The 15,313-nt window shown below is 37.5% G+C and overlaps 1 protein-coding gene across 1 annotated transcript in view; it reads right to left on the bottom strand.

The window, feature by feature from the left end:
- Positions 1–15,313, bottom strand: part of CTNNA3 (catenin alpha 3) — a 1,315,594-nt gene that overhangs the window by 478,791 nt on the left and 821,490 nt on the right. Inside the window, exon 10 of the mRNA XM_059662570.1 lies at positions 14,668–14,760. Within this exon, the coding sequence (XP_059518553.1) occupies positions 14,668–14,760 (93 nt within the window). The remainder of the gene's footprint in view (positions 1–14,667; positions 14,761–15,313) is intronic.

The raw sequence follows: 15,313 nt of genomic DNA, 5'->3' as shown, positions 1-15,313 counted from the left end.
TATTGTCTTTGCTATATTATCCTTAGTCCCTAGAAAATAAGCAGGTGCTCAATACATATTTGTAAAATGAATGGACGTCAAATACTATGATCCTAAAAAAAACCCTTGTTCAGTGACCTACGAACAATGCAAGTCAGAAGCTCCATAACTCCCAATGAGATCTTTCGAGTAATTATTTGTTTAGTCATGAAAACTCTGTTTTGACAAATGACCTCACCTCAGGCATACTTTAGTTCAGCATGGCTTTCAAATCTTTGTTTTTGCATTTCATGATTTATAGGAAACATCTGGCAGAAACAGAAATCATAATGATTATTTATCGGCAAGACATTGTACTAAAGATTTCAATAGGAAGATGACTGTCGTCTCTCTATTAATGTATCAGCAAAGCTTGGCCAACAAGCATTTTTGTCTCAGATCATAGATGTAAGTATTTGCTTAAGAGCACTGCAATGAGTTCTTCCTGGAATGCTGACAGGCAGTTTTGCATTCATGAGCTGTAACATTCCCTTCGGTTTCTGACACATTTCCCTTAGGCTGCCTAGAGTTACTTCCTACTATTCTTCCCTACTCTCCGATTGCTATACTAGACCTATCTGGAGGCCAAAGGCGCTTTCCTTAAAATGATTTACTTCACTAGTATATTATCCATAAACTATTTTTATCTATACAATGATACTGCTTGATAGATGCAATATTACATATAGCATATTATAAGGGTTATTGAGCAGGGGGTAAAAAAGGACTAAACAGAAATCAAATGTTCCACTATGAAAGGCTCTAAAAACTGGCTATAGGTGTTTTCATTTTCTAACTACAGGGTTACATAATTTTATTATCTGATAAAAGTTCCAGTGTTCTGAAGAATATTTTTTCTGATGACAAATTCTTTTTAAAAGTATACTTTCATTAATCCTAAGTAGAGAGTTTTATTATAAAAATATTTTTCAAGAAAATAAGGATACATAGCCTGAATCAATTCAGTATTTTAAACCCAAATTGCTCTTTGCAGCATTATCCACATATGGGTTCTAAGGAACCAAATATTGCTCTATGATTTTAAATATGCACTTTTATACCCAGCTACCTGCCCATAGAAATGACCCCTTTGCTTTTAACCAAAAGTTTTGAATATTAAATATTTGAAAATATTATACCAACAAGACATGATTAACACATTGATTCATAATGTTTTTTTCTATCCAATTAAGTAGACAAAGATATTAACTGAGTGATGTTGGAAAGCAAGCATTATATTCTAGTCTCTTCCCTCAGTTTGCTGTATAATCTTATAGAAGCCATTCAACCTCTCTGGGATCCAACCTTACTGAGTGTGTTAATTTAAATATATGATAAAGCCTATTTATATAATAAAGTGATACATAAATGTTAAGTAATGTTGTTATTCTTTATGAAGGACCCAGAACATGGAATTCTGTATAGTAAGTCCTAAATATAATGAGGGTCAAAAAGCATTACAGACTCAATGTTGAAAAGAAAGCTTTATGGGAGATTTTTTTTATCACTGTTTTCACAGCAAGGAGAAATAAGGGGTGGGGGGGGAAGTCTATGTTCTTTGAAGAATTATACTAATATAAATAGATAAAACTCTAACCGTTGAAATAATTTCTTTAAAACCAAGGAGAACGTTAGTATCTAACTAGGATTTATGTTTTCCATTCCTTAACCTTGAGCAACTCTGAATTTCTTCTTATATATACAATTAGACCAATAATTCTTGCCACAAGGCCTTTACAAAATTGAATAGGATAACCATGGGAAGGCCCCTGCCAAGTCATAGAGGCCTGAGGATGGCCATCGCTTCCTCAGTGGAGCTTGATACTGATGGGAAGCAGTTTCCCACCTTAAAATATGCCTTTTGGGATATTGATTTTAGGCTGGTTTTAAGAAACAAAAGACGGAAAAATCTCTGACCTCTCCCCTAACTACCTAAAAGGGATTTAGACAGAGAACCTGCTCCAGAAAGGAAGGTGTCCTCACAGATTTCTGTAGTTTAATATAAACTAGTGTGTGATACAGAGGAACCTAGGGAGACCCATTTGTTCAAAGTCCTCTCTGTGTCCCATTGTTAAAGACAGCTCAGCAAACATTTCTTTAGCACACTTTTACTGTTCCACCACCATGTGAATTGCCTTCCTGCCCTTTGAAATCCCAAACCACAAACAGTACCATCGCCACCCCACAATCCCTCTTGTCTCAGCCCCAGAATGGCATTTAAACTTCAACTGCCCAATACTTCCTTGGTTCTCATATCTTCTGGCACCCCCTTCCCCACGTTCATCTGTAAAATAAACTTTGGACATCTTCTCCTGTTACTCTGTCTCTGTTAAATGTGATTAGCCCAGCTAGAAGAACTTAGAAGGTGGGAGGAGAGTGATTTTTTCTGCACCCCCACATTACCAAGTACCCAGCACAGAAGGTACTTACATTTTCAGAATCAGAATCAGGGCTTTAATGTAATTTTCAAAGAGCAGGAATTAAAAAAAAGTATATTTATTTTGTTAGATATTAAACTCATGCTGTTTTCCTATTAGGCCAAGAGTGAAATTTTGTGGCATAAGTACAATAATTTTATTTCAAAAACAGGTATTAAATTTCCTTCTAAAATTATAAACTGTCATTCCATAATGATACCTTGCTGCTCACCAGAAACAACATTTTGACTCATAAATTGCTCAGCCTCATTCATTCTCTCTTGTGGAGCAATGACCTTACAGTTCCTGAATGGGCTCCACTCGCATGGTTTCCACCCAGCCACACTTTCCTCCTCCTTTGATGATCGGTTTTTCTCCGGTTCCTTTTTCTTTCCTCCTAAATGTTTTTATTATCATTATCATTATTATTATTATTTAAGATTCTATCTTTGGTCCTTTTATTTTTCTCTTAGTCTTTAGCAATCTTGCTCTACATGTACACTTTTAACCATAACCTCCATGTAAATGGTTACCATATCCAGCTGTGATATCTCAAGTTCTTATACATGTCGTTTGCTAAAATCTCAACCTATGTTGAGAGTATTTTAAATAAATTAATTTCTGTCCCCAAGTGACCTCTCTTTCATTGTATTTCCGCTTTCTCCTCAGAGAACCATTATCCTCCAGGTGTCACACGAAAACCCTCATATTTATCCTCTTTTCCCTCCATCATTACCATCGTCTAATTTGTTTTCCAAATGTGGTCAATTTATAAAGTCAATTTATCATTTGTTCCATCTATAAATTTTTATTCCTATATCCCTTATTCACATTCTTAATTATCATATAATATTAAATAACCTCTTCACTGGCCCTGCCTGTCCCTTTTTTCATTCAATTGACATACAATTTCCGGATTAATTCCCCAGAAGCATAGCTCATCACAGTGACTTGCCCTCCTCCACCACATTCCAAATCTAAGTTCCTTTACTTGGCAGGAAGGCCTTCAATCTGTGTTGCAACCACGTATCCAACCTTCCCTTCTCCACCTCATGCCCCGCCAGGGACACAATCTCGTAGGAGGCACGGGAAACGGAAACGTGTGGAGGTTACCACCAAGACCAGGCCGGGGGGGGGGGGGGTTGTGTACACAGTGCCCTGGATTCTGAATTTTCTGGCATGTAGAACCCCCCACTCTGACTATCCACACAACAAAGAATTGTTCTAACCACAGTACCAGGAGCTCCCCTGTAAAACAAAACAAAACCAAACAAAAAAACAATGTGGGTTAGGCAGATTCAATTACTCACTTTTTCCATTTCTGTTGCATACTTTCCCATATCTTCTGCCTAGAGGCCCTTTTCATATTTCCCCACATGTCCAAATCCTGCTTATCCTTTAAGGCCAATAGAAAATATCACCTTTCAGAGAGCCCTCCCTGAATTTCCTGACACGAATCTCTTTCTAACTCCCATGGCATTTCAACCTACTACTCTCTAACACCACTTCGTTTCTACCTGGATAATACGTTTTCCCTTCTCACTGGGAGCTTAATGTATGCAAGCGAAGCTCCATCCTTGTTTTCTTCTATGACTCGAAATTTATCAAGGTTAGCACAGGCCTTTTCTGCTAAGATGATAATAGGATGGTAAGCACTGTGAGACTAAATAAGGGCTCAGGCACAAACTCTCAGGTTTGTGATCAATTTTGGAATTCTTGTCTCAGCCTACATGTTAAGTCATATTTACTTCTATCTGCTTTCTTTTAACCCTTTTCGGTCCAACGTGGAGGCTGACTCTACAGACCAGGAGTTAGGAGCAGGTCCAATGTCGAGGCTGACTTGACACCGCAAACCGGTTCAACATTCAATCCAGTCAATTAATTTGGACCAGACTGTTTGAATTCCAAAAATAAAATTGGACCGCAAAGGGTTAAGTCATTATCTAATTGTTGGTCTCTATGTCCCCACTAATATTTAAGGGTATAACTTCTTTCCCATCCTTCTGTTTCTTCTTCCAGGACACACCACATCAGATTGTCTTAGGTAAAGCCCCTCCTAGTTAAAACCACACTTTATTCCTCAGAAGTGCTCCCGGGGGTACCCCATGAATCCGTTCTTCCTTCCCTTGGCTCACCCTGACTTCATGGAGACTCCCAGTAAGTGCTCAGCAACTATCGCTGGATGAAATGCTCCTGGGAGTGAGTGGCCGGGTGTGGCTGGCTGTGTAATTGAAGAAGAAGACAGAATAATGACAGCAGAATAACACAGAACTTAATTTCAGGCTCAGAAAGCAACCGTGTTCATAGCTGCAGTCAAGTGCTGCCTCCCCTCGTGAATACAAGGGCACCACAAGAAAGAGACTAAGCCCAGGCTTCTGGTCTTAAATCACCTAGCAGTGGTCGGCAAACCATGGCTCGTGAGCCACATGCGGCCCTTTGGCCCCTTCAGTGTGGCTCTTCCACAAAATACCGGCTCTTCCACAAAATACCAACTTCTGCACATGGGCCACGAAGTTTCAATCACACTGTACGTGTGCCGCCGCACGTGGTATTTTGTGGAAGAGCCACACTGAAGGGGCCAAAGAGCCACATGTAGCTCGCAAGCCGCAGTTTGCCAACCACAGAAGACAGTCTTGAGAATTAGCCAATCACAATCAGCTTTTATTTAAAAAAAGGATCACTTCATTTTAACCCTGTTATTGTCTTACATGACTTTTCTAAAACCTTAGAGTATAAATTAGTTATAAAAAGCCTGTCACAACTCTCTTAGGTACACCAAGAGATTCTTGAAGAATATGATGATTTCAAATTGATTATTTGAGTCCCATATTGTTTATTTGCGAACTAAACACCCATCATTATGGTCTACAGAAGATGAAAGAAAGCATATTTGCTTCCCTGGAGCATGACACTTAGAAAATTATATGCTTTCAATTCATAGATATGACAGCTGCTTGATCACGAAAACCTACAGACAAAAAACCCATACAAATCAGGACATGTTTTTCCATTCAAAGGTGCCCATTGCCCTTCCTGAAGTGTGTACTACACACAGTAACACATCGTAAGTTCATCAGAAGAAGCTGCTGTTATAACAAAACAATCCTGTCCATGCAGAGGGAGATAATGCCAGTCACTTCACATGACTTGTGCTTCAGGCTGACAAAGTGTCATACTGAGACTTTTTATCACTTGGTTAGAAATTGGGAGTTCCTACATCCCCCAAAGAACAAAGGAGGATGAGGAATCGTGCTGGCTCTCAGCATCTACCTGCCAGTGTCTACAACGCAAAATCGGTTCACGCTGAGATCCTCATTCACTCCAGAAATACAGGTGTGGCAAAAGTAGGTTTACAGTTGTTTGTATAGAAAACAATTAATACATAATAATAAAAGAATAAACTCGCCCTAACCGGTTTGGCTCAGTAGATAGAGCATCGGCTTGCAGACTGAAGGGTCCCAGGTTTGATTCCAGTCAAGGGCATGTCCCTTGGTTGCGGGCACATCCCCAGTAGGGGGAGTGCAGGAGGCAGCTGATCAATGTTTCTCTCTCATCGATGTTTCTAACTCTCTATCCCTTCCTCTCTGTAAAAAACCAATAAAATATTTTTTTAAAAAAGAATAAACTGTGCTATGCATACTCACAGCTATAATCCTACTTTGCCTCACCTAGTACTGAGTACCTACTGTCTATCAGGAATTCTCTTAGAATATAGCAATGAATAAAAAATTGCTACGCTCAAGGAGGTTATTTTGTTCCATGTTCAAATATGAATACAGATGCACATGCTCCCCCAGGTACTTTATTATTTTGTTTTGTTTTGTTTTTCCTAAAATTTCACAAGCTTCTATATCTGGGGTAACCTTGACTTTCCTCCCTACTTTTCAACACACCCAATATATAACCCTTTTAGAAAGTTAAGTATAGGTTCCCAAAAAGCAATTTATAAAAAATATATTCCCAAGCACATCACTGCAAATAAACTAGATGCCTCTGCAAGATGTTTCAGCGCTGTCAGGTCATTGAACACCATTTGATAAGAGAGGTTAAACAGAATACATAATAAAACTGTATTAGCTATTGATGAAAGTGTGACAGTGATTAGAAAACTTGACATGGTTTTGAAAAAGTTAAGCACTTTGAGAGAGTCTGCCTAATTGAGTGTAAGTGTATTGACCAGTGGGAAATAACCTAGGTCTCACCATGATTTCTATCGATTAAAATTGTACTTATAGAAAGACACGTAAGACCACCTAATACCTCTACCACCCAATAATAAAATTCTTCTAACATCTTCGACAAGACACAGCCTATTTGGCTTTTGTTTAATTAAATACATCCAGTGATTAGGTAGCAGTTTCACTATCCAGGGGTGGGGAACATCTGGCCCGAGGGCCATAAAATTATTTGGTCTGGCCCTGCCAAGGCAGTAGGGGTGAGATAATTAATTTTTAACCAAATACAGGAGGCTAGTTTTAAGTACCAGCATGGTACTCCGGACATGGGCATCTCCATGCCAACTGCATTGGGAATTTCTCCCTATTTCACAAGCTGACCATCATGATCACTGTAAAGCTGCAGAATGATTCCCATGTGATGCTGCTGACATACAGTTGAATCCCCCTAGGGTAGTGCTTTGAATTTTATGAAATTTTCAGGCCACAAATATTTTGAAAGAAGAAGAAAAAAGAAAAAGAAAATTGACTGAGATAAGTTTTGAAGATTTTTATTTTGCCAAGTAAAGAAATAATGTGAAGCCCTAACCGGTTTGGCTCAGTAGATAGAGCATCCGCCTGCGGACTCAAGGGTCCCAGGTTCGATTCTGCTTAAGGGCATGAACCTTGGTTGCGGGCACATCCCCAGTAGGGGCTGTGCAGGAGGCAGCTGATTGATGTTTCTCTCTCATTGATGTTGCTAACTCCCTATCCCTCTCCCTTCCTCTCTGTAAAAAAATCAAAAAAATATATTAAATAAAATAAAATAAAGAGTATAATATCAACACTTATAAATCATGTAGATATTATAAAAAAAGAAATAATATGAAAATATATCTACTTTTCTTATTTCCTAAATCAAATGTTTAGATGAATATCAAACAAGTAGAAAGTACATAGATTTGTAATAAAAAGTTAAGTAAATTTTATGTTGGGAAACAAAGCTAATTGCACTGAACTAATTTTACAATAGACCATGAAAATGCTTTCACGGTCCAGTGTTTGAAATTCATCGAACTAGATAACAAATGTCCCTCTGCACTTCTGATGCCCCGGGTGCTTCTGATAAACAATGATTTTCATATCCACTTGTGCAATCGATTTTATTTAACCTAAGGCCCTGACTTTATATTTACCCTTATTAAATTTCAGCTTATGAGTTTCCAAAAATTAATCCAAATTGTCAACATACCTTAGAACACTGAATTCCATCTTTCTCATTTTGTGCCATATGTAAATGTGAAATGTTTATTTTAAAAATACTCTTCTAAGTCACTTGTTTAAAATGTAACCAGGGTCAATCCCTATAAACAGCTTTATCCTTCCACTGGGTTGACTTCAAACCGCTATAGTACTCCAGAAATGCTATCACCATCTCCTTTATGTAAAAGACAAATCTGTATAGGATCTCTGAATTGAACTTAAAAAGCAGGTAGGCCAATTTCTCATCTAGGACTCATACCCTCTGTACAATAGCTTGGTCTCATCACCACCCTCCTTGTGTTTAGATGTCTGTGGCATTGAGAAATTACAAATCTTTTCTTCTCGACAAAGTCACTTCCTTCCAGTATACATACTTCCATTATAAACTAATTCTATATTGAGATGAGATGTGTACCTGTCCTCTTAGCTTCTGCTTAGAGGTTGTAGTCCTGTCCCTCAGGGCCCTCAGAATGAAGTCTTTCACATCATAGCCCTTTCAAGATTTGCTGACAGTGATTATGTTTCTCCAAGTCTTACCTTTTCCTGGCTAAAAATTCCCTGTTACTTTTATAAATTTTTCATATGACATAGATTCAAGTCATGTCACTATTTCCGATATCCTCTGCCCCAATGCTCCAAGTGACAATTCTGTTTTGAAGTGTGACATCTGTAACTGGACAAAGCATTGTAGTTGTAGTCCATTAGGCACAGTGAGAACCAGAATGATCCAATTCACTGAGACTTAGGTGAATTCAACCGTATTTAACAAATAAGAATTATATGCCACCCTATAAGCTCCTCCCGACCCCGTTTTCTCAACTTTATTCACTCCAGAATCAATCTATAATTGTTTTAATAGGTTGGGTTTTGTTCAGAAATTAATCAAGTATCTATTTCTAGTAAAATTAAGGGTACTAAAAGAAATAAAGCAAAATGTAAAAGTATTCCTACTTGTTCTCTGTCCCTAATCTTACTTCCTGGAAGTAACTTCTTTTAAAACTCTCACTGGGACCTTTTAAATACTTTTCTATGCTCTTCAAAAACATATGGTTCTATCTATCTCCTTTTTTCCAAAATATATAGCATATTAAACATATTCATCTGAAAATTGGCTTTTTCAATCTTCTTGGATATCTTCCATACCAAAACATACTAATTTACTACCAACAGACATTTAGGTAGCTTTAGCTTTTGTCATTACAGATAGAGCTGCATAAAAACCTTACACACTGGTGTGCATATGTGCCTGTATATCTGTATAATAAATTGAAGAAAGTGGAATTAGTAAATCTAAATGTATGTGCATACTTTATTTCAATATACTATATTTTGCAAAAGTGGAACACACACACACACACACACACACACACACACACACACACATACACACAGTGGGTTGTACTCCAGACATACTAATTCTGAAATTCAGGATGTTCTGTATAAAAATTATACAATGTTTAAAATAATTTTTTAAGTATATAGAAGATTGAAAATAAGTTTTAGAACTTATTCTTTGATGAAGAAATTTAAATCAGATTAGTGTGTGCTTTTTTCTGATAGCTATCTACTTATATAAAAACCATGGGTGGTGCTCATCACATACAGAGGAACAGTCTCGACCAAACAGGAAGAAGTTAGTCCTACAGGGGTTGTCTTGGCAACGGCTGCACCCTCCCCCAAGCTGTTTCCTGGAGCTGTTTCCTGTAAGGGCAGAGTTTGAGGCAGGAACCCACCCTGTGAGCATGGAGGCAGATCTTTCTAAAGTGTGCTGCGCCAGCACGGGGTGAACCTGAGTGGGGGCAGCTGAAAGGCTTAGAAAAGACAGACAAGAGAATGAAAACCAGGTCTCAGTGGGATGCTGCTTCTCTGAGAGACAGCTACCACGCACACAGCCATGCCTTTATTTTATAGCAGATGCTACGAGGCAAAGTAAGGGCGTGACCAAGATGTTTACAAACATTCTCCTGGGTTTCAATCCTACTCAACTACATGCACCTGAACTCTTTATATATATATATATATATATATATATATATATATATATATATATATATATATATATATATATTATTGATTTTTTACAGAGAGGAAGGGAGAGAGATAGAGAGTTAGAAACATCGATGAGAGAGAAACATCGATCAGCTGCCTCCTGCACATCCCCCACTGGGGATGTGCCCGCAACCCAGGTACATGCCCTTGACCGGAATCGAACCCGGGACCCCTCAGTCCGCAGGCCGACGCTCTATCCACTGAGCCAAACCGGTTTCGGCTTTTCTTTTATATATCTATCTATCTAGATAGATAGATAGATAGATAGATAGATAGATAGATATAGATATATATATAGATATATATATATTATTGATTTTTTACAGAGAGGAAGGGAGAGAGAAGCACCTGAACTCTATCAAGCCCACATCACTCAGGCATGTGGGGCCACATGTTTGGACCATAGGTTCAAGCTTACAACTACAGCTGTTGGCTATAATTGTCCTGGGAGGGCCTTGCCCTCCAAGCTGGGACTTGCACGTGGCAATGAGAGGACTGTGCCCTCTCATCAGTCCAAGGCTTGAACCTATCCAAAACACTGTAGTGGCTCCCCACAATAAAGTTTTAATTCTGTTTCTTTGTTACTAATGTTGTGGCCCCACCCCATAACAAAGAAACAAAGGAAAATTTCCCCATCAAATTTCTGAATAGTATTACTCCTTTGGGAATGCCATGTCATAAATTAAAATTGAAAGTGGGTGCAATCATCATGCTATTGAGAAATCTCAATAATAAATGGGGTCTTTGTAATGGTACAAGATTTATTATCAAAAGATTACGACCTAACATTATCGAAGCTGAAGTATTAACAGGATCTGCAGAGGGAGAGGCTGTTCTGATTCCAAGAATTAATTTGTCCCCATCTGACACTGGCCTCTCATTTAAATTGATTCGACGACGGTTTCCTGTGATGCCAGCATTTGTGATGACTATTAATAAGTCACAAGGACAAACTCTAGACAGAGTAGGCATATTCCTGCCTGAACCCGTTTTCACACATGGTCAGTTATATGTTGCTTTCTCTAGAGTTTGAAGAGCATGTGATGTTACAGTTAAAGTTCTAAGTACTTCAGCACAAGGGAAATAAGTCAAGCACTCTGAAAGTGTTTTCACTCTTAATGTAGTGTACAGGGAGATATTAGAATGAGTTTAATCACTTTATCAGTCATTTTTTGCATCACTGTTGTTTTTATATCATGTTTTTGTTGTTTTCATATCATGTTTTTGTTGTTTTTATATCATGCCTCTGTTGTTGTTATATCCTTTTGTTACTGTTTATTTATTAATAAATTTATATATTATTTTCATATACATTTTACTAATTTCCTTTCATCTCTCACATTTCTATTATAGAGAAAGGGCAAATAGCAATGTTAAACTATCTCTGCTAATTAATTCCCTTTTAAAAAATATATTTTATTGATTTTTTACAGAGAGGAAGGGAGAGGGATAGAGAGTTAGAAACATCAATGAGAAAGAAACATTGATCAGCTGCCGCCTGCACACTCCCCATTGGGGATGTGCCTGCAACCAAGGTACATGCTTTTGACCGGAATCAAACCTGGGACCCTTCAGTCCACAAGCCGATGCTCTATCCACTGAGCCAAACTGGTTAGGGCAATTAATTCCCTTTTAATGTGCACGAATTTTGTGCACCAGGCTACTAGTATTATACTGTTGATTCACATTGAGATTACAATCAACTAAAACCTGCAGGTTTCCTGGAGGGTAAATTTTTGCTAAGCTGTATTTCTTCCATTCTCTATCTTTGCAGTTTGTTTTAGAGTGCTCAGTATATATGGTTTAATTATTATACTTATTATATTTCATCTGGATATTTAGATTTAGTCTATATTCTAGAATACCCAAATTCTTTGTGACTGGGTTCTTTCAACTAATATGTTTCCTTTATCCTCTTATCTTTAACTAAAATTTTAACAGTATTATCCTATAATTTTATCCAAATCACTGGGAAAACACTGAAATGAGCTAGGTCAAAAGCAAATAATTTCAGCCCACCAAGAGAGGCCTCACTCTTGGCTAGCAACTATATATTAATCAGCCATTTAAAGGAATTTTTTCATTAGTTACAATTCAATAATTGTACTGTATTTTTTATGTTGTCAAAAAGAGGACACGCCATGTTAGGAAAAGTGTCATCAAGATGTTGGCAAAAGCCTTCCTGTCCTCTATGATTTATTATTCTAAAATCCTGATTATTCACATATATAGGACAAGAAAATGCTGCATTTTTGCTAGGTGCAGTTGGTTATAAGCAGTGAATAAGGAAGACTAAATCATCGCCATCATGAAGGTTATTTTTCAGTGTGAAAATATACAATAAAAGTAACAAGATAATATAAAATATAATTTGAGGTTGTGATAGACTCTAAAAGAAATAAATATGGCAACATGATATGATAGAACTGCAGGAGTGATTTAAGGGATTGGTCTCTGAGGAGATGATATTTGAGCGGAGTCCTCACAAATTGAACATAACAGTTTCTGTCTACACAGCCATATGGGAAAAGAGCACTGGGAAACGGCCAACTGCAAACTCCCTCAGGTGCAACTGAGCTTACTGTGTTCTAGAAACAAAGGCCAGTGCACAGAGATCTGAGGATTAAAAAGGAAAATAATATTGGATGGGGCTGGAAGTTAGACAATAGGAAGGTCACAAGAGTCTGATTAAGCCCAGTTGGTATGGCACAGTGGCTGAGCATTGACCTGTGAACCTAGGAGGTCATAGTTCATTTCCCAGTCAGGGTACATGACCAGGCTGAGGGCTCAACCCCCAGTAGGGGGCGTGCAGGAGGCGGCTGATCAATAATTCTCTCATCATTGATGTTTCTATCCCTCTCTCCCTCACCCTTCCTCTCTCTGAAATCAATAAAAACATATTTTTAAAAAAAGAGTCTGATTAAGCCATAAAAATGGTTGCATTTTACTATAAATAGCTAAGAAAAGCAATCACTGGGATAAATATATTTATAATTTGACTTTTATATAGAAAGTAGATTAGAGAGACATTAGTACAAACATGGATGCCATATAGGATGACAGTTCTGTTGCCCAAGATAGAGATGATGGTGGTATAGGCTAAGGGGTTGAGAGATAAGATGGACAAAAATACATAGATTCAAGATAAATATTTTTGGTAAAATTGGTAGGACTTGTTAATGGATTAGATAGAAAAAATTAGCCATTAGATATCATAAAAGCCTAAGCAACCATCCAACTGTTCAACCATCCGACTGGTAACTATGATGCACACTGACCAGCAGGGGGCAGACGTTCCACGCAGGAGCTCTGAGCTGCAGTGACTTGGCAGCTGCAGTTCTCAGGTGACGCACCCGGAACCAGAGAGGAGGGAGCCCGATTCCGGGGTGCGTCACCCAAGAACCACCCTCTCATAATCTGGGTCCCCTCAAGAGATGTTAGCCAGTTTTGGCCCGATCCCTGCAGGCCAGGCAAAGGGACCCCACCTGTGCACAAATCCATGCACCAAGCTTCTAGTTAGAATATAAGCTTCACAAAAGCAAGGGCTTTTGTTTGTTTTCTTTACTATTTTTCCCCAGATGCATAAACAGTGCTTACGACGGGCTATATGTTCAATAACCGCTTACTGACTGACTAAAGAAAATCTCTAGGTTTCCCCCCCAAGCAGCCAGATGAATGGCCATGCCATTAGTAAAATCGGGAAGATAGAAGCAGCAACAGAATGAGATGGGGATGGAACAACCAGAATTCCATTTTGGCTATTTCAAGTTTTAATTGTCCTCTAGATGTCAAAGTGGAAATGTCAAGGGGAAAACTAGATATTAAAGTCTGGTCATTAGGGAAGTGGGTTAGCCGAGAGAGAAAAATTTTGAAGCTTTAAGCATGTAGTCATGTAATTTATTGTAATAAATGATAAAAAAAAAAACTAAGGAATCACTGAGAAACATTAAAAAAGATCTGACATGGAGATACATAAAACATGTTTATCAATGAAAAGATTCAATATCTTAAAGGATACTGAATATCTAAAACAATTTAAAATATTTTTGCAATTTCAATAAATATTCTAACATGTATTTTCATGGAACTAAAAATTATATGAAAGAGCAAAATAAGAACAACAGCAATTTAAAGAAAAAACAAAACAAAGTGAACCAACTTGCATAAAAGATAAGATTAGTATAAAACCATAATTAAGACATTGCAATACTGTTGCAAGGATAACGAAATAGAGTAGTGGAACAGAATACAGAGCGTATTCTAAGACAACATGATTACAATTGCCCTTATGCCTATCTTGATCCATGGCTTCAGGATTACTAATCATCTAAAAATAATTCCCTAAAAATGTATTGCTCTTCAGATTTCAAAAACTCCTGAATTGCAGACAGGAAAACATTTATTGGCTTTTTTCAAACCCATGCCTTCATTTGATAAAAGGGGCAAAAATGTCACTTCTTTCATTCTGTTGGAGGTTTCAAATAAATAATGACTAAGACATGAAATCTGTTGAACAAAACACTGCTTTGATTCAAGCTATACCTTTCTCTCACAAGATTCTGATATGGGCCTTAGGGAATGTTACGAGAACCATGTGCTCAGTAAAGAACTAGGTGATTAGTAAAGAAGGAACCATGACCTTAAGACGAGTTATCCTCTGTGTTTAAAATAAATATTTAAATGTGGTTCCATGTGTATAAGAGTCTGAAGCACTGTAGACAATTCTTACAGCTAGTTTAGTGGAAGAGGCAGTAACGTGGTCATACCTGTGGACACAAAGTTTCCAAGTGGTTGGCTGCAATTTTGACAATTTTAATTCCATCTTCATTTGTTGACATGGAACAAGCAAGATTTGCCACCTTAAATACAATCCAAAATATTGAAAATTATTTCAGATTATCAAGAAAGTGCAGAAATATTTGTTTTCCTAGAGAATTAAGCACATGTACCCATACATTGAAAGTCTCAGTAACAGACATTAGCATTCTCACAAATGTCCATGGTATCTGTTTTATGAAAGTATCCTGAGAATCTATTACAGCAAATAACAACAAAGGTCCCTATAAAATTATTTAAAACAAAAGAAATAACTAGCGAGTGAATCAGTAAACCCTGTATAGTCTCTTGGTATCAACATCTAATTCACAATAAGATACTAAGTATTATGGTTTCCTATGGGGCTGAAAAAATTTCTATCTGTGGATTGAATGCTAATAAGTTCTTGGAATCTCATATGATTGTGGTTTAAGTTTGTAATCAGTTTATTACTTCCCAGAGATTTCTTATGTCTACTTAAGTTGCATTAAGAATGACTATATCTTTATTCATGTTTTATTCGGCATAAACTATACTACAAAGCTGGACAAATACAAGATAATTAAATTCTTCTTCCTGTTCTTGATTTTCTACTAC

The sequence above is a fragment of the Myotis daubentonii genome, chromosome 13 (genome assembly GCF_963259705.1).
Source record: "Myotis daubentonii chromosome 13, mMyoDau2.1, whole genome shotgun sequence".
NCBI classification, from domain to species: Eukaryota; Metazoa; Chordata; class Mammalia; order Chiroptera; family Vespertilionidae; genus Myotis; species Myotis daubentonii.
The sequence above is the reverse complement of the archived record's forward strand: the minus strand, read 5'-3'. Positions and strand labels throughout refer to the sequence as shown.